Genomic DNA, 27,419 nt, shown 5'->3' on the forward strand with positions numbered 1-27,419 from the left:
ACTGAATTAGCACAAGACAAAGGTGTAAAGTTGGAGAAGAAGAAAACTGGGACATTTTGAAAGTGGCTGTGAAAGTGCTTTAACAGAGGTTTAACCAGGGCCACCCTTGCCAAATCAGGCAGGAAACTATAGCATGGACAGCTGCCAATTTTTAATTTCTGACCCAAAAGCCAGTCCCTGTGAGCAGAACTCGGTGCCTACAAGACTTTTGCCTTGGTTGCTCCAGTTCTGTGACTACTGGGTGACTTCCTTTGCCTGTTGGACCATCTCCTCTTCCTCTTTTTTTCACTGTCTGCTCACTTACTCTCTTCCAAACTGTGAACAGTTGTCACTCTCTGCAATGCTTGAACTTTGGGGACTTAGGAAGAATTGAACATGGAGGAACAGAATTTGTATTGGGGGGGGGGGGGTGGGAATAGCAATATTTTCAGCTACCCCACCCCATAGTTACATTCCAGCTCAGATTTTTTTCTGTATTATTTATAGCCCTGCAGGAATGCAGTCCTAAAATAAAACAAAAACAATAGGCACTCTCTTGCAGTAGATAATATTGCTTGCCCCTGTCTTACTTTTCACGTGAGAGGGGTTGGAGAAAGGGTGATGCTGCAGATAGGACTACTAGATAAACAAGAATAAGTGTACACACAAACATGCACACTTACACATACATATATAACAGAACCAGTGCTGGATTCTGATTTCCCAAGCAATGCGTGAAGGTGAATTTAACTGCAGCTGGAGCTGACTCAGCAGCAGGAGGAAGAGAAGACGGGGGGGGGGGGGGGGGGATGAAACGGAACTTTTTTTTTCCTGTCGTAAGCTGATTCAGCGGCATCTTTTCCTCCCATCCCTTTTCATAACCATGGTATGAGAGCAGTCGCAGGCATCTGCTCCTTACCCTTCAAAAGTCCTTGTTGGCTTCTCTTCCTCTTCCATTCCTACTGCATATGCATAAGATGGTTTGCACTCTGGTTCCAATGTAGTGAATACCAAGCCAGGATCAAACTGAGAAAAGGAGTGCCTGCAGGCAGTCCTCACTCCCACTCTCCACAAGGGGACACATTTCCATATCGGTTGCTGATATAATCCAACTTTTCCATTCCTAATAGAATATCACTCCTTCCTTTTTAATTTTCTAATATGGCTCTTCCAAAACCTTTTTCCTTGGAGGAACCCTAGAAATTATTTCCAGGTTTTGGGGAAGTTTTGCATACAAATTTTTTGAACTGCTAGGTTGGCAGAAGGTGGGGCTAACAGCGGGAGCTCACCCTGCTCCCAGGATTCAAACTGCTGATCTTTCAGTCAGCAAATTCAGCAGCTTGGCAGTGTAACCCACTATGCCACCAGGAGCTAGGTCTTCCTTTTGATATGACATCTCATTTAAAGGTATCTTCCCATTAGGTTGCTGTGAGTTTTCCGGGCTGTATGGCCATGTTCCAGAAGCATCTCCTGACGTTTCATCCACATCTATGGCAGGCATCCTCAGAGGTTGTGAGGTCCTCACAACCTCTGAAGATGCCTGCCATAGACGTGGATGAAACATCAGGAGACGATGCTTCTGGAACATGGCCATACAGCCTGAAAAACTCACAGCAACCCAGTGATTCCGGCCATGAAAGTCTTCAACAACACATATCTCCCCATTTATTGTACCATTTCTTTGTACCGTATCCTATAATTTCTCCACCACACACAATTTTCTCTCTCTTCTGCCAAATTCCTTCAGTTCAGTTTCTCTATCGCACCTCATTTGTATCAGCCACATTCTTCTCAAAATTCATTCCATTTTTCCTTTCTTTCCTGAGCCCTGTGCTTTCTTGGATGAATAGGAGCTGGAACTGTGTAATACAGAGAGAAAAGGAAAGGAAGTAATGAAAAGGAAATAATTTTAGAAAGAAGGAGGGATTGAAATGGAAATACATTGGTTTCAAAACAAATCTTAAGAACTTCTTGAAGAAATGTAGAAGGAAAGGGTGGGGGGAAGGACAAGAAAAACACTGTTGCGCATCCTGAGTCCTTACAGAAGTGTGGAAACACTATAATATAATGCAGTGGTTCTCAACCTTCCTATTGCTGTGACCCCTTAATACAGTTCCTCATGCTGTGGTGACCCCCAATGATATAATTATTTTAGTTGCTACTTCATAGCTGTGGTTTTGCTATTGTTATGAATCATAATGTAAATATCTTGTATGCAGGATATATTTTCATTCACTGGACCAAATTTGGCACAAATACCTTATATGCCTAAATTTGAATATTGGTGGGGTTGAAGGGGATTGATTTTGTCATTTGGGAGTTGTAGTTGCTGAGATTTATAGTTCACCTACAATCAAAGAGAATTCTGAAGTCCACCAATAATGGAATTGAACCAAACTTGGCACGCAGAACTCCCATGACCGACAGAATATATGGGAACTGTTTGGTGGGCATTAACATTGAGTTTGGGAGTTGTAGTTCACCTACATTCAGAGGGCACTGTGGACTCAAACAATGGTGGATCTGGACCAAACTTGTCATGAATACTCAATATGGCCAAATATGAACACTGGTGGAGTTTGGGGAAAATAGACCTTGACATTTGGGAGTTGTAATTGTTGGGATTTATAGTTCACCTACAATCAAAGAGCATTCTGAACTCCACCAATGATGGTATTGAACCAAACTTGGCACACAGAACCCCCATGACCAACAGAAAATACTGTGGTTTTCTGATGTTCTTTGGTAATCCCTCTGACACTTTCTCGTGACCTCCCCCCCCCCCCCCGGGCCTTGACCCCCAGGGTGAGAAATGCTGATATAATGAGGAAAGCACAGGAAGATGGTTAACTGGGGGATTCACAAAGAAAGACTGAACAGACTGGAAAAACACAAAGGAATGTAGAAAGAATGGATAGAAGGAGGAATTGGCACACAAAAGTGAAATGTATAAGAATGACATAGAAGGAAGAAGTTTTTGAATTAAAGAATGCATACGGGGAGTAAAAAATACATGAAGGAAAAGGGAAACAAAGAAGCTGAAAGTTACTCTGTCTTGGCAAGCTGGATAATATATTCCTTCTCTCTCTCTCTCTCTCTCTCTTTCTTTCCATCCTTAGTTTTAGCCTCAATAACCCAAAGCAATATCACAACTGAAGGGAGCATGCTTGCCAAAAGGTCTTGAGTTTGTAAAAGTTTCCACGGGTACCATGCCATGAACAAGTGAATGCGGGGTGAGAATATTTGAGGCATTGACGGCTGGAAGACAGTTATTTCCTCACCCCTCTATTATGGTGTTTTAATTGTCTCTCACTTGTGGGGGTTATAAATAAAAATGTCTCTTCAAACAGGATGGTAGATTCTCCTTCAAACTGTTGTAGAAAGTAAATACTGTGGACAAGCCAGGAAGAGGAAGCAGCAAGAAGGCAAATGGTGTGTGAGGCATTAGGAGAAATGTTATACAAGACTGAGGGGGGAAAACACAGGACAATCAGGTCATTTTTTGACAGAAAGAGGCCATAGTTTAGCAAATCTAAAATGGTGTGGCACTTTGCTTTTTGGAATTTAGGGGAAAATGTCTGAGGCAATAAGAAAAGACATAAAAAAGGACAGTGGCCCAATTGGTCATAGCTGAGCACACCAAAATGGTGACCTGTTTATTTCCTGTCAGGATATTTAAGATACAGAAAAATGGCAAGGAAATAGCTTCATGCTAAATGTTGATTGTCCAAGGTTGAAATATTGGAAGGAATCAACCGAAGAGTTATTTTTGGAAAGGGCTAGATATCTTGAGACACAGGAACATAGCGATAATCTCAGGGCTATGTCACAAACCGGAATGGTGAAAAAGAAAATGCAGAATTAGATGCTCATTTTGGGCCAAACTAAAATTCTTGCCATCACCTAAGAAACTGGGATATAAATTATCTTTTTAAAGTGGATATGCCTGAAGAAATAGAGCCTTTAGGGGTGGAGGGTGAATATGGCAAAGAGGTGTCATTTATATCTAGTGAGAAAACAAGAATTATTAAGCTAATTACTTCCTATCTATGTTGTTGATTTTGTTGTGATCCACCAAAAAGGTGGCCTGGAACCATTTCTGGTCAGGTATTGGCTTCATGGGGGAAATTACTGTTTGGATTCTTCTTCTTGTGTACTGAATGATATAGATGGTTTTGGAACTTACTTCTTGACAAGTCTTTTTTGAGGAGAACGTTGAGAGGGACAGAACATGCTAAATAAATGAGCCGCTTCCTGCTAGGGTTTCCAACCACCTGAGTGAAAGGAGAGGTATTCTGAGGCGGCATAACCGAACTGGGAAATTCCACTGCTCTGTGGAGAAAGGAGGAGGACATATATGACTGAGTCTTTGAGGTGGGATTTTTTCAATTTGGTAGCCAAGTTTCCCAGCAGAGAGAAAAAGATTAGGACTATTTCCAAGCAGGAATGAGGAGGGGAGGCATTGGCAATCTTAAAAGTTGGTTGAAGTTCCCACCAGCTGGATAAAGAAAAAGAGAAAGAGAGAAAGAAAGAGAGAAGACGTTTCTAGCAGAGCAGATGGTAAAGAGTCTTCAGAGAGGGGGAAAGACGCCCCCACTTATGTCTTCACAGGAGTCTCCTAGGCAGGTAGGGGGTAGGACAATATAGTCTGCAAGCAAAGGCTGGCCTCCTTGTCCAGCATGTTCTCTGGTGCGTCTAGCAAGGTGAGGTGGATATGTGCATATGTTCGGGGTACTTGATCGCTGGTGGGTAGTTCTGAGTCATCTGGATGGAAACGTCGCTGGAGATGTCAGAGGGGCTGCGTCCGCGGTGCCACACTTCGGGGTGCAAGAACTGGCCTGAGTAGTCAGAACAGTCGCTCAGCCGCGGGCGGTAGAAGGCCGGGTGCGGACGGTACATTTCTTCCTCAGCGTAGCGCTTGGTGAAGAGGTAGACAGACATCACGCCTGCGCCCTGCAGAGGAGTGACAGACAGAAAGATCAAAACTGTGGCAGACCCCTTTATAATGTAAAGGTAAAGGTTTCCCCTGACATTAAGTCTAATCATGTATGACTCTGTTGGGTGGTTCTCATCTCCATTTCTAGGCTGAAAAGCCACCATTGTCTGTAGACACCTCCAAGGTCATGTGGCCAGCGTGACTGCATGGAGCACTGTTACCTTCCCACAGAAACAGTATCTATTGATGGACTCACATTAGCATGTTTTTTAACTGCTAGGTTGGCAGAAGTTGGGCCCAACAGTGGGAGCTCATCTTGCTCCCTGGATTCAAACTGCCAACCTTTCGGTCAACAAGTTCCGCAGCTCAGTGGTTTAATCCACTGCACTCCAGGGGACCCATCTTTATAAGGTACGTCTGTTATAATGTAAAATTATATCATGGTAAGGACTTATTAAAGGTGATATTACACCAGCCAGCACTATATCTTGTCTGATAATAGGTTCATCCATATTTTCTGACAAGATATAGAATTGAGCCAACATAAATACACAGGATTCTGCCTGATCTTAGAAATGAACCATGGCTTACTGCTTGGATTGGAGACCAGGTGCTTTAGGCTATACCAGGAATGGGCAAACTTCAGCCTTCCGGGTGTTTTGGATTTGTGGGAGTTGAAGTCCAAAACACCTGGAGGGGTGAAGTTTACCCATCCCTGGGCTATACCATTCCTGAAGGAGAGACTGCCAAAATCATCTCCGAGTATTCCTAAGAAAATCCTATGAAATTCATGTTAACAAATGATTTGAAGGCATATTTACACACACATAGAAGTGGGTAGTATCCCATCGGGTTTTAATAAGTCTTTATTGTGGGATGATTTTACATGGCAATATCCTGTTTTGGGTTGACATACCTACCTATTAGTCTAAATAAGAACTTCTCAACCTTCTTAATACTGTGACCCCTTAATACAGTTCCTCATGTTATGATGACCTCCAACCATAAAATTATGTTTGTTGTGACTTCATAACTGTAATTTGGCTACTGTTATTAATCATAATGCAAATATCTGATATGCAGGATGTATTTTCATTTACTGGACCAAATTTGGCACAAATCCCTGATATGCCCAAATTTGAATACTAGTGGGTTTGGGAGTGGGATTGATTTTGTCATTTGACAGTTGTAGTTGCTGGGATTTATAGTTCACCTACAATCAAAGGGAATTCTGAACTCCACCAACAATGAAATTGAACCAAACTTGGCATACAGAATTCCCATGACCAAGAGAAAATACTGGAAGGGTTTGGTGGACATTGACCTTGAGTTTTGGAATTGTAGTCCACCTACCTCCAGAGAGATTTGGTCCAGTGCAATGATAGATCTGGACCAAACTTGGAACAAATACTCAATATGCCCAAATGTGAACACTGGTGGAGTTGGGGGAAAATAGACCTTGACATTTGGAAGTTGTAGTTGCTGAGATTTATAGTTCACCTAAAATCAAAGAGCACTGTAAACTCAGTCCTCAATGGATCTGCATCAAACTTGGCACACTGCCTACATGACCAAAATTGAATACTGGTGGGGTTGGGAGGGGGCTGTTTTTGAATTCTGAGAGCTGTAGTTCACCAACACCAGAAAAGAAGAGAAGGACAGGAAGAGAGATCTTCAGCCTTCTCTACCAAAAGGGTTCCTAAGACCATCAGAAATATATGTTTCCTGATGGTCTTTGGCAAAACCTCTGAAATCCTCCTCGTGACCCCCCCCCCCCGGGGGGGTCTCATCACCCAGGTTGAGAAACACTGGTCTAATTGATGTGGACATAATTCAAGTTGCAATTCAAAGCATATTTGCAATGTTACAGGACAATCGAATTGTGTAGCTGTGTGCCAAGTGTATTTTTTTGCACAGAATGAACAGTGCCTTGCAAACAGCTACCTACATAATACAGACCAACTCCATTAACTGTTACAATTGCATTCTCTTTACTGGTACATAATGTCCCTGGGAATATAAATTTTGTTCTCCACCCCCTCACACTAAGTCAGCAAATCCTGTTTCAATTCACATCTATTCTTGTTTCATTACCTAGTTTTAGTTTATACATGACTCTGAATTCCATTGTCATCTTCAACTAGAGCAGTGTTTCTCAACCTGGGGGTCGGGACCCCTGGAGGGGTTGCGAGGGGGTGTCAGAGGGGTCACCAAAGACCACAAGAAAACACAGTATTTTCTGTTGGTCATGGAGATTCTGTGTGGGAAGTTTGGCCCAATTCAATCGTTGGCAGGGTTCAGAATGCTCTTTGAATGTAGGTGAACTATAAATCCCAGCAACTACAACTTCCAAATGTCAAGGTCTATTTTCCCCAAACCCACTAGTGTTTACATTTGGGAACATTGAGAATTTGTGCCAAGTTTGGTCCAGATCCATCATTGTTTGAGTCCACAGTGCTCTCTGAATGAAGGTGTATTACAACTCCCAAAAGTCAAGGTTAATGCCCACCAAACCCTTCCAGTATTTTCTCTTGGTCATGGGAGTTCTGTGTGCCAAGTTTGATTCAATTCCATTGTTGGTGGAGTTCAGATTGCTCTTTGATTGTAGGTTAATAAATCCCAGCAACTACAACTCCCACAGGACAAAATCAATACCCTCCCCCAATCCCATCAGTATTTAAATTTGGGTGTATTGGGTCTTTGTGCCAAATTTGGTCCAGTGTATGAAAATACATCCTGCATATCAGATATTTACATTACTATTCATAACAGCAGCAAAATGACAGTTATGAAGGAGCAGTGAAACTAATTTTATGGTTGGGGGGTCACCATAACATGAGGAAGCGTATTAAGGGGTCGTGGCATTAGGAAGGTTGAGAACCCCTGAACTAGAATATCCTGGAACTGTACATTGCTATATTTGTGTGCATTTCTTTATAGGTTAAAACAAGACAACCTTGAATTAATTATCCGTGTTTTATATTTCTTTAGGGCTATACACTCATGCCAGTTTTATTTTATGGTACATTGCATAGCTGTGTAACCCATGCATGGACAAACTTGGGCTCTCCAAGTGTTTTGGACTTCAACTCCCACAATTCCTAACAGCCTCAGGCCCCTTCCTTTCCCCCCTCAGCCGCTTAAGCGGCTGAGGGGGGAAAGGAAAGGGCCTGAGGCTGTTAGGAATTGTGGGAGTTGAAGTCCAAAACACTTGGAGAGCCCAAGTTTGCCCCATGCCTGGTGTAGCCTATTCATTTCCTCTACAAACTGAGGAACGTGGACAACCATTTCCATTCAGTGATGTCACACACACAAATACTTTCATCCTCGATTATGGAAATTTACATCAAGTCAGGAGGAATACACAAAGGAAACCATACCCAACAGCGAAACTGTAAAGAAAGACATAACAAGTCAGGATATATAATGTCTCAAAAAAGTAAAACATTCAAACTACAAAATATACAAAATCATGTAACACATTTTATAACATCCAAATTAAAAACAAACAGCCTGACAGCTACTTTAAGACAAATATACATGAATCCCATTCTAAAAAAAAGGAACAAATACCCACTAATGGGTAAGTAAACACAGATAATTTCAGATAATAATGAACAACCAAACATCTGTTGACCAAATTCTGTCTCTCCCCCAGCACAGTCTAATAGTAAAATCTTAATGACCCCAATTTTCATATAATACATAAAGGACAATACCCTGCCTTTCAGCCCAAATTGTAATACACCAACACTAGTATATCAGTAGTGTCACCTGCAAAATAAATGAAAAAAATTAATTATTAAGAAGGATTTAAAGATGTAAAAATGATTTTAAAATACATAATATTCAAAGCAGATTCACAGCTTGGAAAACAACACTGTTAACAGGGTTGCTGTGAGCTTTCTGGGCTGTGTGGCCATGTTCCAGAAGCATTCACTCCTGATGTTTGGCTCACATCTATAGAGGCATCCACAGAGGTGGAGGGGTCTGTTGGAAACTAGGAAAGTGGGGTTTATATATCTGTGGAATTATGTCCAGGGTGGGAGAAAAAACTTGTGCCTGTTTGGGGCATGTGTGAAAGTTGCAATTGACCACCTTGAATGGCCTTGCAGCTTTAAAGCCTTGCTGCTTCCTGCCTGCTTCAAAGCAAACATGTGCAATGAACTGTGGCACCTCCATAGAAACACCAGCCAAAAGATGAATACCCAGGATGGGAAACAGAAAGGAGGAAACCATGAAAATGAAAAAAAATCTGGCTACCAGTATTTTAAAAACTAAAATTAGCTCAGTAAATAAAGAGCAACACTCAGAAAACAGGAAATTCCAGACAGGAAACAATCAGGGTCAGCTAATCACCTCCAAACAAAGGATTCCCTGAGATGGGAAGCAGCCAGCTTTGAAGCTACAAGGCTATTCAGCACTAATCAAGGTGGCCAATGCAACATTCACACTTGCCTCCAACAGACAAGAGTTCTTTCTCCCACCCTGGACATTCCACAGATATATATACTTCACTTGCTTAGTTTCCAACAAACCGCACAAATTCTGAAGATGTCTGCTATAGACGTGGGTGAAACGTCAGGAGAGAATGCTTCTGGAAAATGGCCATACAGCCTGGAAAACTCATGGCAACCCAATGATTCCAGCCATGAAAGCCTTCAACAACAATGTTAACAAATATTTATTTTAGATTTTCATGGTTATAATGTGTTACATGAATTCGTATATCTGTAGAGACCTTTTAGACAATTATACATCCCAGCTTATTATGTCTCACTTTTGAAATATAAAACAAGTATTTGCACATCTCCACCCACAAAGAGGTTGGTATACACGTTCAGTGAGGTTTTCACAAGAGTTGCCAGAATCTGTGGACCAGTAGCTGTGATGGGACTACAGCTTCCATCATTTGTCGCCATTGGTTATGCTATCTTGGGCTGACAAATTGTGTAGTCCAGTGGTTCCCAACCTGTGGTCTGTGGACCACCAGTGGTCCGCAAGAACAAAAATATGGTCAGTGTCCTCACCATTACTACACTGTTGACTCAAAACCACACGGCAACCAGAGCGACTGGTCTCACGAAACCCTGTTACAGTGCCGAGGCAACTGGGATGTCAGGAGGGGAGAGGCTGACTACCCACGAAAGATTACTACTACCACATCAGCTCTAGATTATTAAATATTGTTTTCTATGGGCAAGCATATAGTGACCACTGGAGGGCATATGTTCTGTATCAGAAACTAGAACTGATGTGGTCTATCCAATGCAGTTTTCAGCACCCCAAATAACCAAACCAAATCTAAAGTTGACCAAAAACAGATTCATAACCCTTTGGGTACTAATGTAGGAGAGTGGTCTCTGGTCAATGATGTTCCTTGTCAAAAAAAAAAAAGTTGGGAACCACTGAAGTCCAACAATGTTTGGTGAGCCAGACTTCTCATCCTGGTTTTAAAGAACTAATCCTAGACCAGAAAGAATGAATTTTGGCAGCCCTGATTCCTCAAATGTAAGCACCTATCTGGGCTCATTTCACCAATATCCTTCCGTAGTCTGGTTCTCCACCTTTTGGACCACTTACAAAATGAACTCATATTCAGAGGTGAATGCTTACCTTTATGTAACCAGAAGGGTACCCTCCATGCACACATGGGAGATATCAATACAACTAGGAAGAATCTAAGCTTTACAGAAGTCAATCAATGTGACAGTCAATCAATATGGGGAAGGTTGGTGAGGACTAAGCATGAATCTTGAGTCAATTGGAGAAGAAAACTGGGAAACAGAAAGGTTGGGAAAGGATTGGGTTTTATAGAAATATTCAGCAAAGATGAGAGTATGACAGGTGCCCATGATGTTTAAAAATTTCTTATATCTTGACCCAGTTATTAATAAAAATTGAGGCTGTAGGCAAGAAATCAATAGACTTGGAAGGGCTGCCATGAAGGAGATAGGTTAGACCAGGCATGGGCAAATTTTGGCCTTCCTCCAGGTGTTTTGGGCTTCAACTCCCACTATTCTTAACAGCCTCAGGCCCTTTCCCTTTTCCGTTCAGCTGCTTACATGGCTGAGGGGGGAAAGAAAAGGGCCTGAGGCTGTTAGGAATGGTGGGAGTTGAAGTCCAAAACACCTGGAGGAAGGCCAAAGTTTGCCTATGCCCAGGTTAGACCCTCATGCCTAAAGACAAATAATTAAACACCAAAATCAAAATCAGCTAGACTATAGTATTTTGGATTTCTTTATGTGGTTGTGAAAACTGACCTTGAATAAAGCAAACCTTGAATAAAGCAAACAAAACAAGAAGAATAAAGCAAACAATAAAAAACAAGGCAGGCAGAAAGTGTTGGCTGAGAAAGAAAACAAGAAGCACGGAAAAGCTAAGAAGAGTGGAAGCTGTTGTCTGTCTATCTCTACCTTAGCCTTGCCTTTCCATCTTTCTCTGAAATGGACAAAGAAGATTGATGAAGAGATGTCCATAGATTAAAAGGACAGAGAGAACCACATAACTGGCTGAAAAGTGCATGTCCTAGATCAGTGGTTCCTAACCTGTAGTGCATGGACCACCAGTGGTCTGCAAGAACAAAAATATGGTCCATGGCCTCACTGTTACTACATCGTTGCAACGACAGTGACTGGTCTTGCAAAACCCTCTTATAGTGCCGAGGATTATTAAATATGGTTTTCTGTAGGTGAGCAGATGGTGACTACTGGATGGCATATATTCTGTATCAGAAACTAGAGCTGATGTGGTCTATCCAAATAAATTTTCTGAATCAGCACCCCAAATAACTAAACCAGATCTAAAGTTGATCAAAAATTGATTCGTAACCCTTTTGGTACTAATGTTGGAGAATGGTCCCTGGTCAAAGTGGTTCCTGGTCAAAGAAAGGTTGGGAACTTCTGTCCTAGATCATAGTGAGAAGTCATTTTAAAATGTCTCAGCAAGCAAGAGCAGGCCAGAGACATTTGAGGGCCCTTCCACACAGCCGTATAACCAGAATACCAAGACAGATAATCCACAATGTCTGCTTTGAACTGGGCTATCTGAGTCCACACTGCCATATAATCCAGTTCAACGTGAATTGTATACAGCTGCGTGGAAGGGGATGGAGATATCAGGGTTACAGATGGAACTGGGATTGGGCCCCAACATGCCTGCCCACAGACTGATACAGTGAGATGGGTTCCTGTTTTTTCCCCTAAATTCTTATTTAGTGTGAGCCATTCAAGCAGCAATTCTGTCATGCCAATTCCAAGTTCATTCCTGCCATATTGTAGATTCTCAAGGGTTACACTGCAGTGTAGTCCACAGTAGTTACCAGGTGTTAAGCAGATTGACTCTACTACAACAACCTGGGCACACTTTGGCCCTCCAGGTGTTTTGGACTTCAACTCCCACAATTCCTACAGCCTCGGGCCCTTTCCTTTTGCCCCTCAGACGCTTAAGCGGCTGAGGGGCAAAAGGAAAGGGCCCGAGGCTGTTAGGAATTGTGGGAGTTGAAGTCCAAAACACCTGGAGGGCCAAAGTGTGCCCATGCCTGTACTACACAGAAGTATAAAAGTCCTTTTAGCAAGCAACTCTGATGATGAACATCAATCTTGCAAGGTAGCCCACTCTTAATATAAAGATCACAGGCAAGGTTAAGACTGGTTTTGGTTCCAATTAAAAAGTACCCTATCTCTTAAGCTGAAGGAGCAGCAAGGATACACTTTAAATACCTTCTCAGAACTAAATCCAAGATAAATCGAATTCTCACTTATATGGAGATGCCACATGTTCTGTCAATTTGCATGAAGAGTGGTTGTAAATGTTCAAAGCTAGTGTCTGGAGGATTGGATTCAAAACAGACCTGCTGAGATATCCACATGTCTTGGGAGCCAAATTTGCACTAAGAAAAAAGTTTTTTAAAGTGACCTAAAGGGTTATTTTTCCCATTCTACAAAGTGGAAAACAGAACAAAACTGCACAATGAGGAATGAGCATAAAAAGAGGCCAATTGTGGGGGTTTCAGAGACCAATCTTCTCCCAGAACAACAAATGCCAACACTCTCATAACAGAAAATCAAGAATGGCCGAAAATCCCTTTCTGGCTTGGAAAAAAAGGCTAAGTAATGGGGATGGGGAAGGGGAGCTTCCAGCCTATTTGACAGGCAAAGTGCTAATCTGGGAGGTTTCCAGAAACAAACAAAAATATCACTTTTTTGTAGAAAAGGGAAATTGAGGGAGCTGCTAAGGGCTGCTAAAACAGTCTTGGCAGCTGCCTGTGGTCACACTTTATCTACTTTTCATGTAGAATGACAGCTGAAAAAGAAAATAAAATGGAATAAGTGGGCTTCAGGGAATGGGGTATTTTGCTTTGAGATGATGGTCAGCAGGAACCCTTGAGACACAATCAGAATCTCATAAATTGCAACCCTAATGCCATAGAAACACAGAATCTTAGAGTTGGAAGGACTGCAAGGGCCATTTTGTCCAATCCCTGCCATGCAGCAATACTCAACTAAAGCATTTTTTAAAATTGCCCATCTAAACTGTACATGTAGAGCTACAAAGATGAATAGTCCTCCACCCTCCAAGGCAAGCTATTTAACTGTAGAGCCATTCTTACAATTTTAAAAAAATATTCGTGTTTAGGTTAATTTTTTCCTTGTACGCGTAATGTGAATCCACTGCCTCATGTTTCAGTTTCTGGAGCAGCAGAAAACAACTGGCTCCTCTTCTGCATGATATCCCTTTAGAACAGGTATGGGCAAATCCAGGTCCAGGGGCCAGATGTGTCCCCTTGGGCTATTTTCTCAGGCCCTCTTCTCTCACACCATCCAATCCTTCCTTCCTTTTCTATTTCCTTCCCTCCTTCCTTTCTTTCCTTACCTCCCTCTTTCTCTCTTCCCCCTTCCTTCCCTCTTTCTTTTCCCCTTTCCTCTCTTTCTCCATCCTTCTCCCCTTCCTTCCTTGCTTCCTTCCTTCTCTTTTTCTTTCCTCCTTGGGGATATTTAGCTGGGAGAAGAAATGGAAGAGAGGGAATATGAAAACCATGTTTCAAAATAGGGTTCCCATTGAGTAGGAGCGGGAAAACTGACTTTCTGCTGCTCTGGAGACCAGAGCAGAAAAGAGCAATGGTTTGGAATGGCAGGGAAAGAGATTTGACTGAAAAGAGTAGGAAGAACTTCCTGAGAGTAAGAGCTGTTGGAGAGTGGCATAGGCTGCCTTGGAGTGTAGTGGAGTCTCTTTCTCTGGGGGCTTTTCCACAGATGCTGTCTATCGAGAATGCTTTCATTGTGCCTTCTTGCATGGCAGAGGGTTAGACTGGATGACCCTTGGGGGTCTCTTCCAGCTCTAGGATTCTATATCAAGAGTAGGCAATACGGGGTCTAATGGAGACACTTTTTATCTCCTCCATCATCTCATCCTGACTAAGGCTAACATTTTTGAGAGCTAAATGTTTCCCATTTTTCCTTCATTTTCTGCCTCCAAAAGAGAAGAGGAAATGGAGGAAAGGGCAGGGAGGGGGCTTGGAAAGAACCCCTCCCTCCTGGCCCACCCACCCTGCTCCAGCCTGCCATGCGGCTCCCAAGTTAAAAGGTTTGTCCATGCCTGCTTTAGCTATTTAAAGACAGCTTAATATTTTAAAATAGCTAGTGGATGAAAATCAATCATATGAGGGCTACACAGCCAAGGACCCCCAAAACAATTTACAAGGTTGCAAACAATTATTACCTTTACATACTTGCTATATTTGCAAAGGGAGGGCAATTGATTTTAACAATGTGGTTAACACACATTTTGGTGCCTCAAATGCTAAACCTGTTTTTGGTATATTTGACCTGCTGCTAACTCAAAAAAGGCCACCAGTTTCCCCATATCAGCTGTAGTTTTTGAGATACAGAACACATGCCATATACCAGTCTTCATTTGCTCACCCAAAAGAAATCATGATAACCATATCTAAGAAATGAGAGCTGATGCAGTCTATCCATCAGAATGCCAAATAACCCCAGGAACAGGCCTAAAAACCAAGACATCGAGATTTTTTTTTTTATTGGGTTGTGTTATTGTTCAAACAAATCTAAATATGAAAATTCCTGAAGGCACCATGTGTATACTTAGAAGTGCTCTTCATGTGTTCAGTGTAGCTTACTCTCAATAGGTGTGTATCAAATTGATTGAAATAAACTTTTATTATTCCTGGGAAGGCTAAACAATAATAAGTATCTTCATATTTCTTAGTGGCTGATCATTTAGTGTCCCTCCAATCAAAATTCCAGAAGTTCATTTCCATAGAAGTCTTGTGGACCTTCCACACAGCCATATAACCCAGAATATCAAGGCAGAAAATCCCACAATATCTGCTTTGAACTGGGTTATCTGAGTCCGCACTGCCATATATTCCAGCTCAAAGTAGATAATGTGGGATTTCATTCAGCTATGTGGAAGAGGCCTTGTTGGCTAATTTTTCCAGATCTTGGTTCAGGGTTCTCACCCTAATTATAGAAGGGACTCAAACTTCCATGGCCTCCTCTTCAAAGGGTCTGTGCACACAAGGGACTCTTTATCCATCTTGGGCTTAACAGTCTTTAAGATCATAAACTAAAAAGCAACACCTGCTTCCATACTGACCCAAAGTCTGAGGTAGGGAACTTCATGTCCTGTGGGATTTGTGGGATCTCAGTTTGTAGGGTTTCGTCAATCTTGGGTTGATGGGTTACTGGCAATAACAGATTTAAGCTAAAGGCTAGAAGATGATGATATTTCAGATACCATCTTTTTCCCTTTGCTCCAGTGAGCTTCTCTGATACTCAATGTGGCCACTTTGGCCAAAACAAACTTCTCACCCAAATCTAGTTCTTTCATTTTAGACTGCATGCAGGTGTGTGTGTGGATCCATACATAAATGTGCTGCATCCGGGAAAGCAAGAAGCATTGCCTTCTCTCCTGTACCTCTTTGAGCAAGAAGGAAGAAGCAGCAAAAGCGAAGGACCATCCATAGCGGTACTGGAAATACTGCTCGGAGCCACTGGGACGGTTCATCACTTCATCATTGATGCTGGAGATGTACAAGACCAAGCCCACCACCAGAGAGAGCCCTGCAAAAAAGGGTATAGAAAGGGAGGAGAGGAAGAAGGAGGGGAGAGAGCTTATTATGTTACTCCAAGGCTGGCCTGCGAGGGCAGCTTCCTACACTGGCCATATAACTGTTTCCTGGGCAAGAAAACAGGTGTACATAGTTGCGTTCAGCAGACCAGGGAGTCAACTGTTTCCAGGCACAGAGCCAACCCGGCCCTATCATGAGACAAAGCAAACTTATTTCTTCAGGTGGCAGACACCCAAAGACCAACAAGGTGAAGGAGAACAGAGGGCCCTTCCACACAGCCTTATAACACAGAATATCAAAGCAGAAAATCCCATAATATCTGCTTTGAACTGGGTTATCTGAGTCCACCCTGCCATATAACCCAGGTCTGTGAATCATATCAAGCTTATATCCATGCATCACCTAAACCAAGTGTCCTCAAATGTTTTATGCCGAGGACCAGTTCACAGGCCCTCAGATTGTTTGGGGCTATACTAAAGTTTGAAAAAAATGAACACATTCCTGTGTACACTGCACATATCTTATTTGTAGGGTTGAGCTCTGTCTGTCAGCTCTAACTTCTCATGCAGAGACATGAGAGAAGCCTTTCACAGGATGGTTCCACACCCAAGTGTCCCCTGGGCAACGTCCTTGCAGACGGCCAATTCTCTCACACCAGAAGCGACTTGCAGTTTCTCAAGCTGCTCCTGACATGAAAAAAAAATGCCCAGAAAGCAAACACTCGTTTTCTCTGCTGACCCTCTAGCACAGAGTGAACTGGCTATCATTCAAGAAATTATACATGTATGTGCTGGTGTGTGCGTATGTTACATACCTCCTGACATTTTTATAGAGTCTTTTTTATAGTGTCCTCAAATTGCAATCTTTTTATTTTGTCTAACACTGAACTGCTAAGGCTTAAACTTGTTCGTATCTACTTAATTCCATCTCATAACTTCAAGCCATAGTTCTTTTTTAAATTGTTTATTATGCACTGTCGTTTATGTTTAATTGCACTTAATGTTTTTGCTTTATTAATGTATGTATTTTGTTTCGGCATCGAATTGTGCCAACTATGTATACCGCCCTGAGTCGCCTTTGGGCTGAAATGGGTGTGATAGAAATAATGTAAATAAATAAATAAGCCTGGTGCTAGGTTATTCTTCTTGGCCCTGATAACATGCAACAAAGAGAAGGTACACAGCTTCAATGCCAAAAGACAAATTCAGCTGGTTTGGTGAGACACAATGCTAAGATTGAAACAACTCCCAGAATCCTTCAGTCAGCATGGCTAGTGTCATTCAATATATTTGAGTTTAGAGATTCTAGGCAATGCAGTCCAAAAAGGTAACATTTTTAATGTTTTGATGTTCTGGTGTCGCAGACAGGCAGAGATAACCACTATGCTACATACAGTGGTATGGCATTGGTGACAATGAAATTACTCAAGTAGGTGAGCTGAAGACAGAACTTGAAAGTATAATTCCTCATCCACTCATCTGAAGATCAGTCTCATCTCACTGTCCCATCTAAACTTGCTCTGTTCAAGGTCTTCACCAGAATCCTACATTTTTTTCATGTATCCCCAGATTTTTCCCAAGAAAAGTGAACATTGTGGTTCACCTCATTACATTTTTCCTTGATCTACACCTGTGGTTCTCAATCTGGGGTCCCAGATGTTTTTGGCCTTCAACTCCCAGAAATCCTAACAGCTGGTAAACTGGCTGGGATTTCTGGGAGTTGTAGGCCAAAAACATCTGGGGACCCAAGGTTGAGAACCACTGATCTACACTATCCCAAGTTATCATCAGAACACAGACACTCTTTTTTGGACAACACCTCCCTGAATCCTCCAGTCATTGCCAACAACACAGACTCTGGTGAAATAGCCCACTGTCAAATGCTTCTCCTCCACGTCTTACCAGAGAGGATGAAGAAGATCCCAGAAACGAAGGCTAGGATGGTCCTCTGGGGGCGGATATGTCCAATGTTGCTAATGACAAATGCTGTGAAGACGAGGAAGAGGCTGACCATGGGGAAAGGGGTTGCTGTGCGGATGGTCTCTGCTCAGAAAGAAAGGGAAAGGTAGGGAGAGGAAAGAAGAAAAGAAGAAGTTGAACGTCTTGAGGTTAAATTCAAGTCAACTCAAACTGAACCCGGCTCAACTGAGCACAAAAGTCTAAAAGGAGTGAGTCCCAGAGACTGAATACTACAGCTCAGCCTTATGACGTAACTTTGATCAATAACAATAAGAGAATGTATTGTTGAAGGCTTTCATGGCGGAATCACTGGGTTGTTGTGTGTTTTCCGGGCTGTATGGCCATGTTCCAGAAGCATTCTCTCCTGACGTTTCACCTGCATCTATGGCAAGCATCCTCAGAGGTTGTGAGGTCTGTTGGAAACTAGGAAAATGGGGTTGCGAATCAAGGTGGTCAATTGTTACATTCACACCTACCTCAAACAGACAAGAGTTCTTTCCACCTTGGACATATATGAACCCCATTTTCCTAGTTTTCAACAGACCTCACAACCTTTCAGTATGTCTGCCATAGATGAAGGCAAAACGTAAGGAGAGAATGCTTTTGGAACATGGCCATACAGCTCGGAAAACACAACAACCCAACTATAAGAGATCTTTGTCTAAAGATCATTTCTGCCTACTGGCTAAGCAATCACAGGTATATTCCTGGCAGGTTTTGGATGAGTTTAGATGTGGTACCCGATCAAATGGGGAAAGTTCAAGTGAGTCAGCTTAGCAGAAAATATCACCAATTGCAGAATTAAACAGTGTTTTAAATGACCCTGAAACAACTCTCCTATGCCCTCAGAACCAGGGAAATGCTTAATTCTGACAAACCAGGATGAAGCTTAGAACATTTCTGAGAAAATTTCATGGTTGAGTTTTGGTTAGAAAGTGTAATCAGGAAGCAGTATCCTGTGAATAATAAGTGCTTACTCAGGAATGTGAGGTAGTTATTGGGATATATGGTATCCAAGCAGAGATAATAATACTAACATGGTCATAATAATAACACGGTCTCTAAACTCTGCCTTTCTCCTCCCCACAACAGAAAAGGGAGATAATATATATTGGTGCCAACCCAAAACCCTCCAGATGGGTTGAGGTACTATTTACATAATTCCCAGATAACAAAACAAAAATTTTATTTGATAAAACACAGGTATCTATTTTAACAATAATGGCTCGATAAAGGCATCAAGTAAGCAACCATTCAGACTTTGAAACTGCAAGGCCATTAAGTGCTAATCAAGGTGGCCAATTGCAACATTCACACTTGCTTCAAGCAGACAAGAGTTCTTTTTCCCACCCTGGACATTCCACAGATATATAAAACTCACTTGCCTAGTTTCCAACAGAATACTTCTGGGACATGACCATGCAGCCCAGAAAACCCACAGCAACCCAATGACTGAAAAACTGGATTTCTTTTTTGTTTTAAGTGTCCTCAAACAACCCCATTCCCTGAATTCCACTTATTCCTCAAACTATATGCTAGTTACTATGCTAAGATGGTATAATTACTGCCTGTCATCTACTTTTTCTTGTATTTGTATTGCTCATTTTATAAAAGCTAATTACACGTTAGGTAACAGGGCTCCTCTATTGTCTGTATAATCCTGTTGGGAAGATGCAGGCATCCCCCCCTGAACTTTTCAGGAACTGCCAAAAACTTCTCACATGAAAGGTGTAGGATTCCCTCCCAATTTTGCACTTGATGTACCTACCAATTCCTTTGGGGAAAGTTTCTTTTTGACAACATCCCCCAGCAAACATGTTCTGAGGCACAGGTGAGCTGCTTTGGTGAGGTTGGGGTGGGGGGAGCAGTTTTCATGCCTGAGATAGGCAACATATACACATTTTTCACTGAAAATCAATTAAAAAGACATGCCAGAAACACTGAAAGTATTATGGCTCAGCAAGTGACGGGGGATTTTTCTGGCATTTTTCAAAGAATGGGGGAATTGATGGGTTTCAAAGTGCAGCATCTGTTAGTGACTTGAGGGAACTGCAGGCCGAAGAGGCTCCTGTGTGGGATTCTTGTGCTTGTTCCCAAGCTACAAACAGTGAAGATTGCACTTCCCATGTGAAATGACTTTCAGTTGATAGTCTCCAGATGGAGGGAATGAAATTAGGCATTCTAAGCGAGTCCGTGAGAAGGCCTGTGGGAAGTGCTAAACATGTTAAACATGATCTTATGGCTTCTTGGTCAGGCTTGTGTTCAAATTAAGTGATGTTTACTTGGTGCCTTCAGTGGAGACAACATTGCTATAAGGAAGTGAATCCTGTCTCAGCTCTCAAGTTTCTGTATTTGCCTATGTTCAAGTTCGTGATTCTTGTGTTTGCCTATGTTCCTGGAAGGGCTTGCCTTGAAAAAGTTCCTGTTTTCATGCTTATGGATTTATGCCTGAGTTTTTGGGTCTCTTGATTCTATGTACCTTTCCATTTTTGGATTGCTACTGTTTTGTTTATGGACTACTGCTCTTTTGTATTTCCTTCTCTGCTGCTCTTTTGGGAAATGCCTTTTTTCTCTTTGTACATGCTTTACTCAATAAGCTGCTGTAGTTAGTGTTGGGGAAAACTATCCTATAAAGCAGAGCATCCAAAATATAAACAGGATACTTAAAGTTGAGCATTCGGCTCATTAGCGAGCTGAGCATGAAGTGCCATTGGTTGCGGCTGTAAAGAATTCAAAGCTTAGGCAGGCAAAGATGCAGAGTGCAATTTTTTAAAAATTCACAAAAGGTTTATTTACAATAATAAAGAACTAATTACACATCTTCATGGTAAAGAACTGGGTCTGAGCTACTCTAACACCCATTTCTTCAAAGGTTTCAAGAGAGGGGGAAAAACATCAATCACTACATCTCTCTGACACACATGCAGAGAGAGATCTCAAAGCACACAGCACATACTCAGATGTAAGAAATTAATACTGAACTGGCTTTTTGAATATGTATGCCTGTTATATAGTATGGTTTTTTGTGTGTTTTAATGATTTTTAATGAGTATTCTGTATGTCTTCATGTTGATAAGTGCAATGCTTTACCTATGTTGGAAACCATCCTGAGTCCCCTCAGGGAGCTAAAGTAGTGTACAAATAAATAAATAAATTATTATTATTATTATTATTATTATTATTAAGAAACAGAAGTCAAAGTAAAGACTTGCAGTAGTATCCATTCTACACAACCAATCAGAATGAGAGCAGAAACAGAGAGGAGAGAAGAAATAGATACCGTACATTCCCAACTGTCATACAGGAGACATGAGGGAATGGAAACCAGCCTATTCCAAGCTAACTAAATTGTTCATCCTTGAGGACTTGAGACTTGGGCAGTGTGGGGTTGAATTCCAACAGTTAGTACTGAACTCTGGCGAGGTGTGGGGTGAAAAGGTTTACCTGTCCGAACGTATCTCCCTCTATGAATCATCAAGGACCTTAAGATCATCCAAAGAGACCCTGCTCTCAGTCCCACCACCTTTGCAGTTGCGTTTGGTGGGGACAAGAGACAGGGCCTTCTCCATGGTAGCCCCTTGGTTGTGGAACTCCCTCCCTAATGAGATAAGATACTCCCCCTCCCTCCTGACCTTCTGGAAGAAACTCAAATTCTGGATGTGGGATCAAGAATTTGCAGAATAGACTGATTTGCTGGAAAAGACAATGTTTTAATGGATGACAATGGACTATTTTTAGGATAACGTTTTGAACTGGCAAACTGTTTTAATGCAATGTATATTTTTAACTGTCTTAATTTCTACTAACTGTATTTTATGCTATGTTGTGTGTGTGTGTGTGTGTTGTGTATTGGCATTGAATAACACCTGTTGATAGCCATACTGAGTCCCTCTTCGGAGGTTTATTTATTTATTTATTTGCTATATTTGTATACCGCCGTTTCTCAGCCTAGCCGGCGACTCAACACGGTTTACAACATAATATAACAATCAACAATATACAGTTAAAAGCATAAAAAACATAAAACACAATTCATACATCAATACCAATCCAGTTCAACTCTTAACTAAAAACGTGATCCAGTTCGTCGTCCATATTGCCAGTCCTTTAGTCAATTACCATTCATTGCACTGAGTTAACCAAATGCCTGCTTGAACATCCAGGTCTTCAATCTTCTTCGGAATACCATCAATGAGGGGGCTGATCTTACCTCCAAGGGCAGGGCGTTCCATAGCCGCGGGGCCACCACAGAAAAGGCCCTGTCTCTCGTACCCGCCAGCCGCACCTGTGAAGCAGGCGGGATAGAAAGCAGGGCCTCCCCAGAAGATCTAAGGGTCCTGGCGGGCTGATAGGCTGAGATACGTTCGGATAGGTAAGTTGCGCCAGAACCGTTGAAAAGGATGGGATAATGTTCCAAATAAATAAAATAAATAAATAGAGTGCAACAGAAAGTAAGTTTGCACATTCAGGTTTACGGATTTTGAGTAATTTGGGGACTGTGAGAGCCGTTCAGCAGTGGAACTCTCTGCCCCAGAGTGTGGTGGAGGCTCCATCTTTGGAGTCTTTTAAGCAGAGGCTGGATGGCCATCTGTCAGGGGTGATTTGAATGCAATATTCCTGCTTCTTGGCAGGGGTTTGGACTGGATGGCCCATGAGGTCTCTTCCAACTCTTTGATTCTATGATTCTATGACCTAAGCTGCATCCTATGGAAGCTTAAGGTTCATAGTTGAGTGTGAAACTGTAGCTTTCTGGATCAGAAATCTACGTACCTCTCCTTAAACTACAAAATCCAGGATTCCACAGAATGGAAATATGGCAGTTAAAGTCCAACCATAGTTATAATGTGTAGTTTGAAAGAGCCCTTGAACAATGGAACAAAGTCATCCTGCCCCATTCACGGTTTTTCAGGGATCCATTCAATGTTGTCTTTGATGTATATTCCCCTTGAATTCTCCCACTGTGCCTCTTTTTCTGGTCATCCAGAAATGAAAATTTACTATGGAGGGAAACATGAAACAGGCGCACAATAGTTTCTAATATTAGGAGTCCTTCATTTCACAAACACAAAAAGTCCTGTATCTTGACATAAGCAAAAAACCCCATCAACTTACACTGCATAAAGTATTGCTGATTATACCAGCATTGTTGAATATGCAGAGATTGCCTTTCTCTTTGATTCAGCATAGTAAGCTCCCAGGTATTTGGGACTAGAAGAAAATCTATTGGATGTGAATATGCAGGCATATAAAATTTTGTGCTGGGGTTGACTTTTAAAAAAACGAGAAAAGTTCTAGCTGGGTTTTCTCTCCCCTTCCTGCTTCATTATACGCATTTCCCTACTTTGTTGTTGCTGTGTGCCTTCAAGTTGACTCCAAATTATGGTGACTCTTTCATAAGGTTTTCTGAGCAAGACTTATTCATAAATAATGCAGCCACTTAGGGGATATCCATGGCTGAATAGGCATATGAACCTTGATCTACAAAGTTCTAATCCAACAGAAAAAAACTGCACAGGCTCTCTGCTTTCACTTGCAGGGATTTTGAATGCATTAAAACAGCTTGAAGTAGGATAATCCATTCTAACACATCAGCATTCTTCTACCATCTCATTTCAAACTCTTTCTGGCATACGTGTGTATCCAATAAGCATCTTGGCAGATGCTGTCCCCTCTCCAGTAATATCCAGGGCAAGTTTAGATAGATATCAGGCTCACAAAACCTATGTATGGTATTTTTCAGGTTCCACCAACTGAACTGAAATAAAAACGAATAGCTAGAATTAAGGGTGGGGGTACCTAAGGTTACATGATCAGCTAAAGACTTTTTTCCCCAATAGAAGCCATGAGTTCATAGAATCAAAGAGTTCGAAGAGACCTCGTGGGCCATCCTGTCCAACCCCCTGCCAAGAAGTAGGAAAATCGCATTCAAAGCACCCCTGACTGATGGCCATCCAGCCTCTGTTTCAAGCCTCCAAAGAAGGAGCCTCCACCACACTCTGGGGCAGAGAGTTCCACTGCTGAACAGCTCGCACAGTCAGGAAGTTCTTCTTAATGTTCAGGTGGAATCTCCTTTCCTGTAGTTTGAAGCCATTGTTCTCCATCCTAGTCTCCAGAGCAAGCAGAAAACAAACTTACTACCTCCTCCCTATGACTATCCATCACCATAATCACCATCCACCATCATAGTCCGTCACCCATACACTTGCTCTTGGTCTTATTGCTGGTTAGTCTTCTTCAGAAACCTAATTTGGATTGTTGTTCATTCGTTCAGTCGTCTCCGACTCTTCGTGACCTCATGGACCAGCCCACGCCAGAGCTCCCTGTTGGCCGGCACCACCCCCAGCTCCTTCAAGGTCAGTCCAGTCACTTCAAGGATGCCATCCATCCATCCATCTTGCCTTTGGTCGGCCCCTCTTCCTTTTACCTTCCACTTTCCCCAGCATCATTGTCTTCTCCAGGCTTTGCTGTCTCCTCGTGATGTGGCCAAAGTACTTCAACTTTGTCTCTAGTATCCTTCCCTCTAATTAGCAGTTGGGCTTTATTTCCTGGAGGATGGACTGGTTGGATCTTCTCGCAGTCCAAGGCACTCTCAGAACTTTCCTCCAACACCACAGCTCAAAAGCATCTATCTTTCTTCGCTCAGCCTTCCCTAAAGTCCATCTCTCACATCTGTAGGTTACTACAGGGAATACCATGGCTTGGACTAGGCGGATCTTCTAATTTGGATTAGAAGGGCCTTTTTCCTTCACTGCCATTTGAGGGCACAAACGTTTGTCAATTCACCACAGTCACTCTAGCTATCTACCTTCATACCAATCTAGAGTTGAGGTAGATAAACGCTGTCATCTCATTCGGATGATTTATGGAAATTTATTTATTTACTTCATTTCTACCCTGCCTTTCTCATCCCAAGAGGGGACTCAAGGCCGCTTACAAATTTGGCAAAAATCCAGTGCTGCACAGGTAAACAATAAAACACATCTCATAAAAATATAAGCAATCTAAGCATTTAAAACAATTAAAACACATAACAATCTATTAAGCAGATTAAAAACCACATATAAAATGCCATCTCCATCAACCAAAAATACTGGGTATGACAGAGGAGGTCTATGGGAGCTGTAGTACAGAAAGTTTGTACATTTTCCCATTTCCTACCCCAGAATTCGGGATATACAACCCTAAAAAGTCAATTTACAGTTCATGAACTTCCTATTTCCCACTATTAATCTGATGCATAGTAAAGATCTCTCTAATGTGCTATCTTCATCAATCCCCATCAGCCCATCATTGTGGCTAATGCTGAGGAATGCTGGGAGTTGTGGTCCAAAACAAATGGAAGCTATTGGGTTGGACGGAGATAAAGAGACTGGTCTATTTTTCAGTTGAAATGTTCTGCACCTTCTTTACATGTAGGGTTTTTCTTCCATCTTGTAACACATTTCACATACAATTGTACTGTGTTCAATGGGCATGTTTTACATACAATGGTTTTCTATAGGCTCTGCATACTAATCACAGTTTGTGGGTTGAAAAATGAATGTACGCAGGACAGTTATTCCTATTCCTAATTTCTTTCAAATATTAGTTCCTCTTAGCTATCACTAACACTGAGTTTCAGGAGCTTCTGTGTTGCCTGCATGCCAAGACTGCACCACTTTGTGACCTGCATTAGTCTCTAGAAATGTGAAACATTTCTCCATTCTGAATGATCTCAGTGCTTGGCTATTTCTCATATCTGCCAGCAGGGGGCGGAAATATATTCATATTTATGTATCAGTCCCTCTTGACACATAAACACAGAAATCTTCCATTTCTATTTCTCAAAAATATTTCCATTCTGTGATCTTTTTTAATGTGCAGCTCATTCATGGTCCTGGGGGAAGAAAATATTGGAATGTGTCGCATACATCCGAGAAGAAACATAGGAGTGTCAACTGAGAAGGGAAAAAAAATGATATCGTGCCTTTCAAAAGAGCTTCATGTTCCAAGAAATCAGCAGAGGAAGGTTTTCAGAGCATAGGCAATTCATTTGAATCTGGCTTCCCATCAAGTTGGCTTTCAAGACACAGGAGGAAAGATTCACTGAGAAGTAAGCAACCTTAATGCCACTTGCCCTCTCTCGTTGAACTTTGAAAAATTATTTCATGACATTACAGCTTCCAGAATCCCCAAACATATCGGTTGACCTGGAGCCCCTGGTGGCACAGTGTGTTAAAGTGCTGAGCTGCTGAACTTGTTGACCAAAAGGTTGCAGGTTTGAATCTAGGGAGCAAGGTGAGCTCCCGCTGTTAGCCCCAGCCTCTGTCAACCTAGCAGTTCGAAAACATGCAACTGTGAGTAGATCAATAGGTACCACTCTGGCAGGAAGGTAATGGCGCTGCATGCAGTCATGCCAGCCACATGTCCTTGGAGGTATCTATGGACAATGTCAGCTCTTCGGCTTAGAAATGGAGATGAGCACCAACCCCAGAGTCGGACACGACTGGACTTAATGTCAGGGAAAGCCTTTACCTTTACCTATCAGTTTTTTTAACAGTGGTGCCCAGAGTTTACACTGCAGAGTTAAGGCATCCGTGTGCAAGAGAATAAAATAAAACCTGACCTTAAAACTGTGGTGGTGCTGGTATAAGATGTGGGGAAATGGCAGATGAGGAAGTCTGACTTGGCCACAGTAGTCCACGCTCTGGTTACATCCCGTTTAGACTACTGCAACACTCTTTACGTGGGGTTGCCTCTGAAGACTGCCCAGAAGCTTCAATTAGTCCAACGAGCGGCAGCCAGATTGCTAACAGGAGCAGGGTACAGAGACCATACGACCCCTCTGTTACGCCAGGTCCACTGGCTGCTGATTAGCTTCCGAGCACAATTCAAAGTGCTGGTTTTGATCTATAAAGCCCTAAACGACTCCGGCCCAGTCTACCTGTCCGAACGGATTCTCCCCTATGAACCATCAAGGTTATTAAGATCTTCCGGAGGGGCCCTGCTCTCGGTCCCACCACCCTCGCAGTTGCGCTTGGTGGGGACGAGAGACAGGGCCTTCTCGGTGGTGGCTCCCCGGCTCTGGAACTCCCTTCCACTAGAGATCCGATCTGTCCCCTCCCTCCTGACTTTCAGGAAATTACTAAAGACCTGGCTCTGGAATGTGGCTTTTGAGGACTGAATCTTTGATGAACTGTGACTACGACTGCGATTGTATTGACGTTCTGGCCTGGGTAATTGTAATGATGATGTTTTATTGTATTTTATTGTTTTGTTTTAATCTTTAATGATGTTCCACTTGGTTGTATTTGTATATTTTGTAATTGCATATATGCTGTAAACCGACCTGAGTCCCTCGGTTGAGGTGAGAAGGCCGGTATAGAAAACTTCCAAATAAATAAATAATAAATAAGTTAAAGGGCATTTCTGGGGTGCAACAAGGTTTACGTAACACATTTCTGCAAGAAAA

General features: G+C 42.1%; 1 protein-coding gene across 1 annotated transcript in view; it reads right to left on the bottom strand.

The window, feature by feature from the left end:
- Positions 1-2,751: 2,751 nt before the first annotated feature.
- CACNG7 (calcium voltage-gated channel auxiliary subunit gamma 7) overlaps positions 2,752-27,419 on the bottom strand; it is a 60,151-nt gene continuing 35,483 nt past the window's right edge. The window contains exons 4-6 of the mRNA XM_060780420.2: positions 17,912-18,052; positions 15,857-16,002; positions 2,752-4,932 (exon numbers count right to left, since the gene is read on the bottom strand). Coding sequence (XP_060636403.1) covers positions 4,675-4,932; positions 15,857-16,002; positions 17,912-18,052 — 545 coding nt within the window. The 3' untranslated portion in view covers positions 2,752-4,674. The remainder of the gene's footprint in view (positions 4,933-15,856; positions 16,003-17,911; positions 18,053-27,419) is intronic.

This window comes from Anolis sagrei, chromosome 6 (genome assembly GCF_037176765.1).
Source record: "Anolis sagrei isolate rAnoSag1 chromosome 6, rAnoSag1.mat, whole genome shotgun sequence".
Taxonomy (NCBI): domain Eukaryota; kingdom Metazoa; phylum Chordata; class Lepidosauria; order Squamata; family Dactyloidae; genus Anolis; species Anolis sagrei.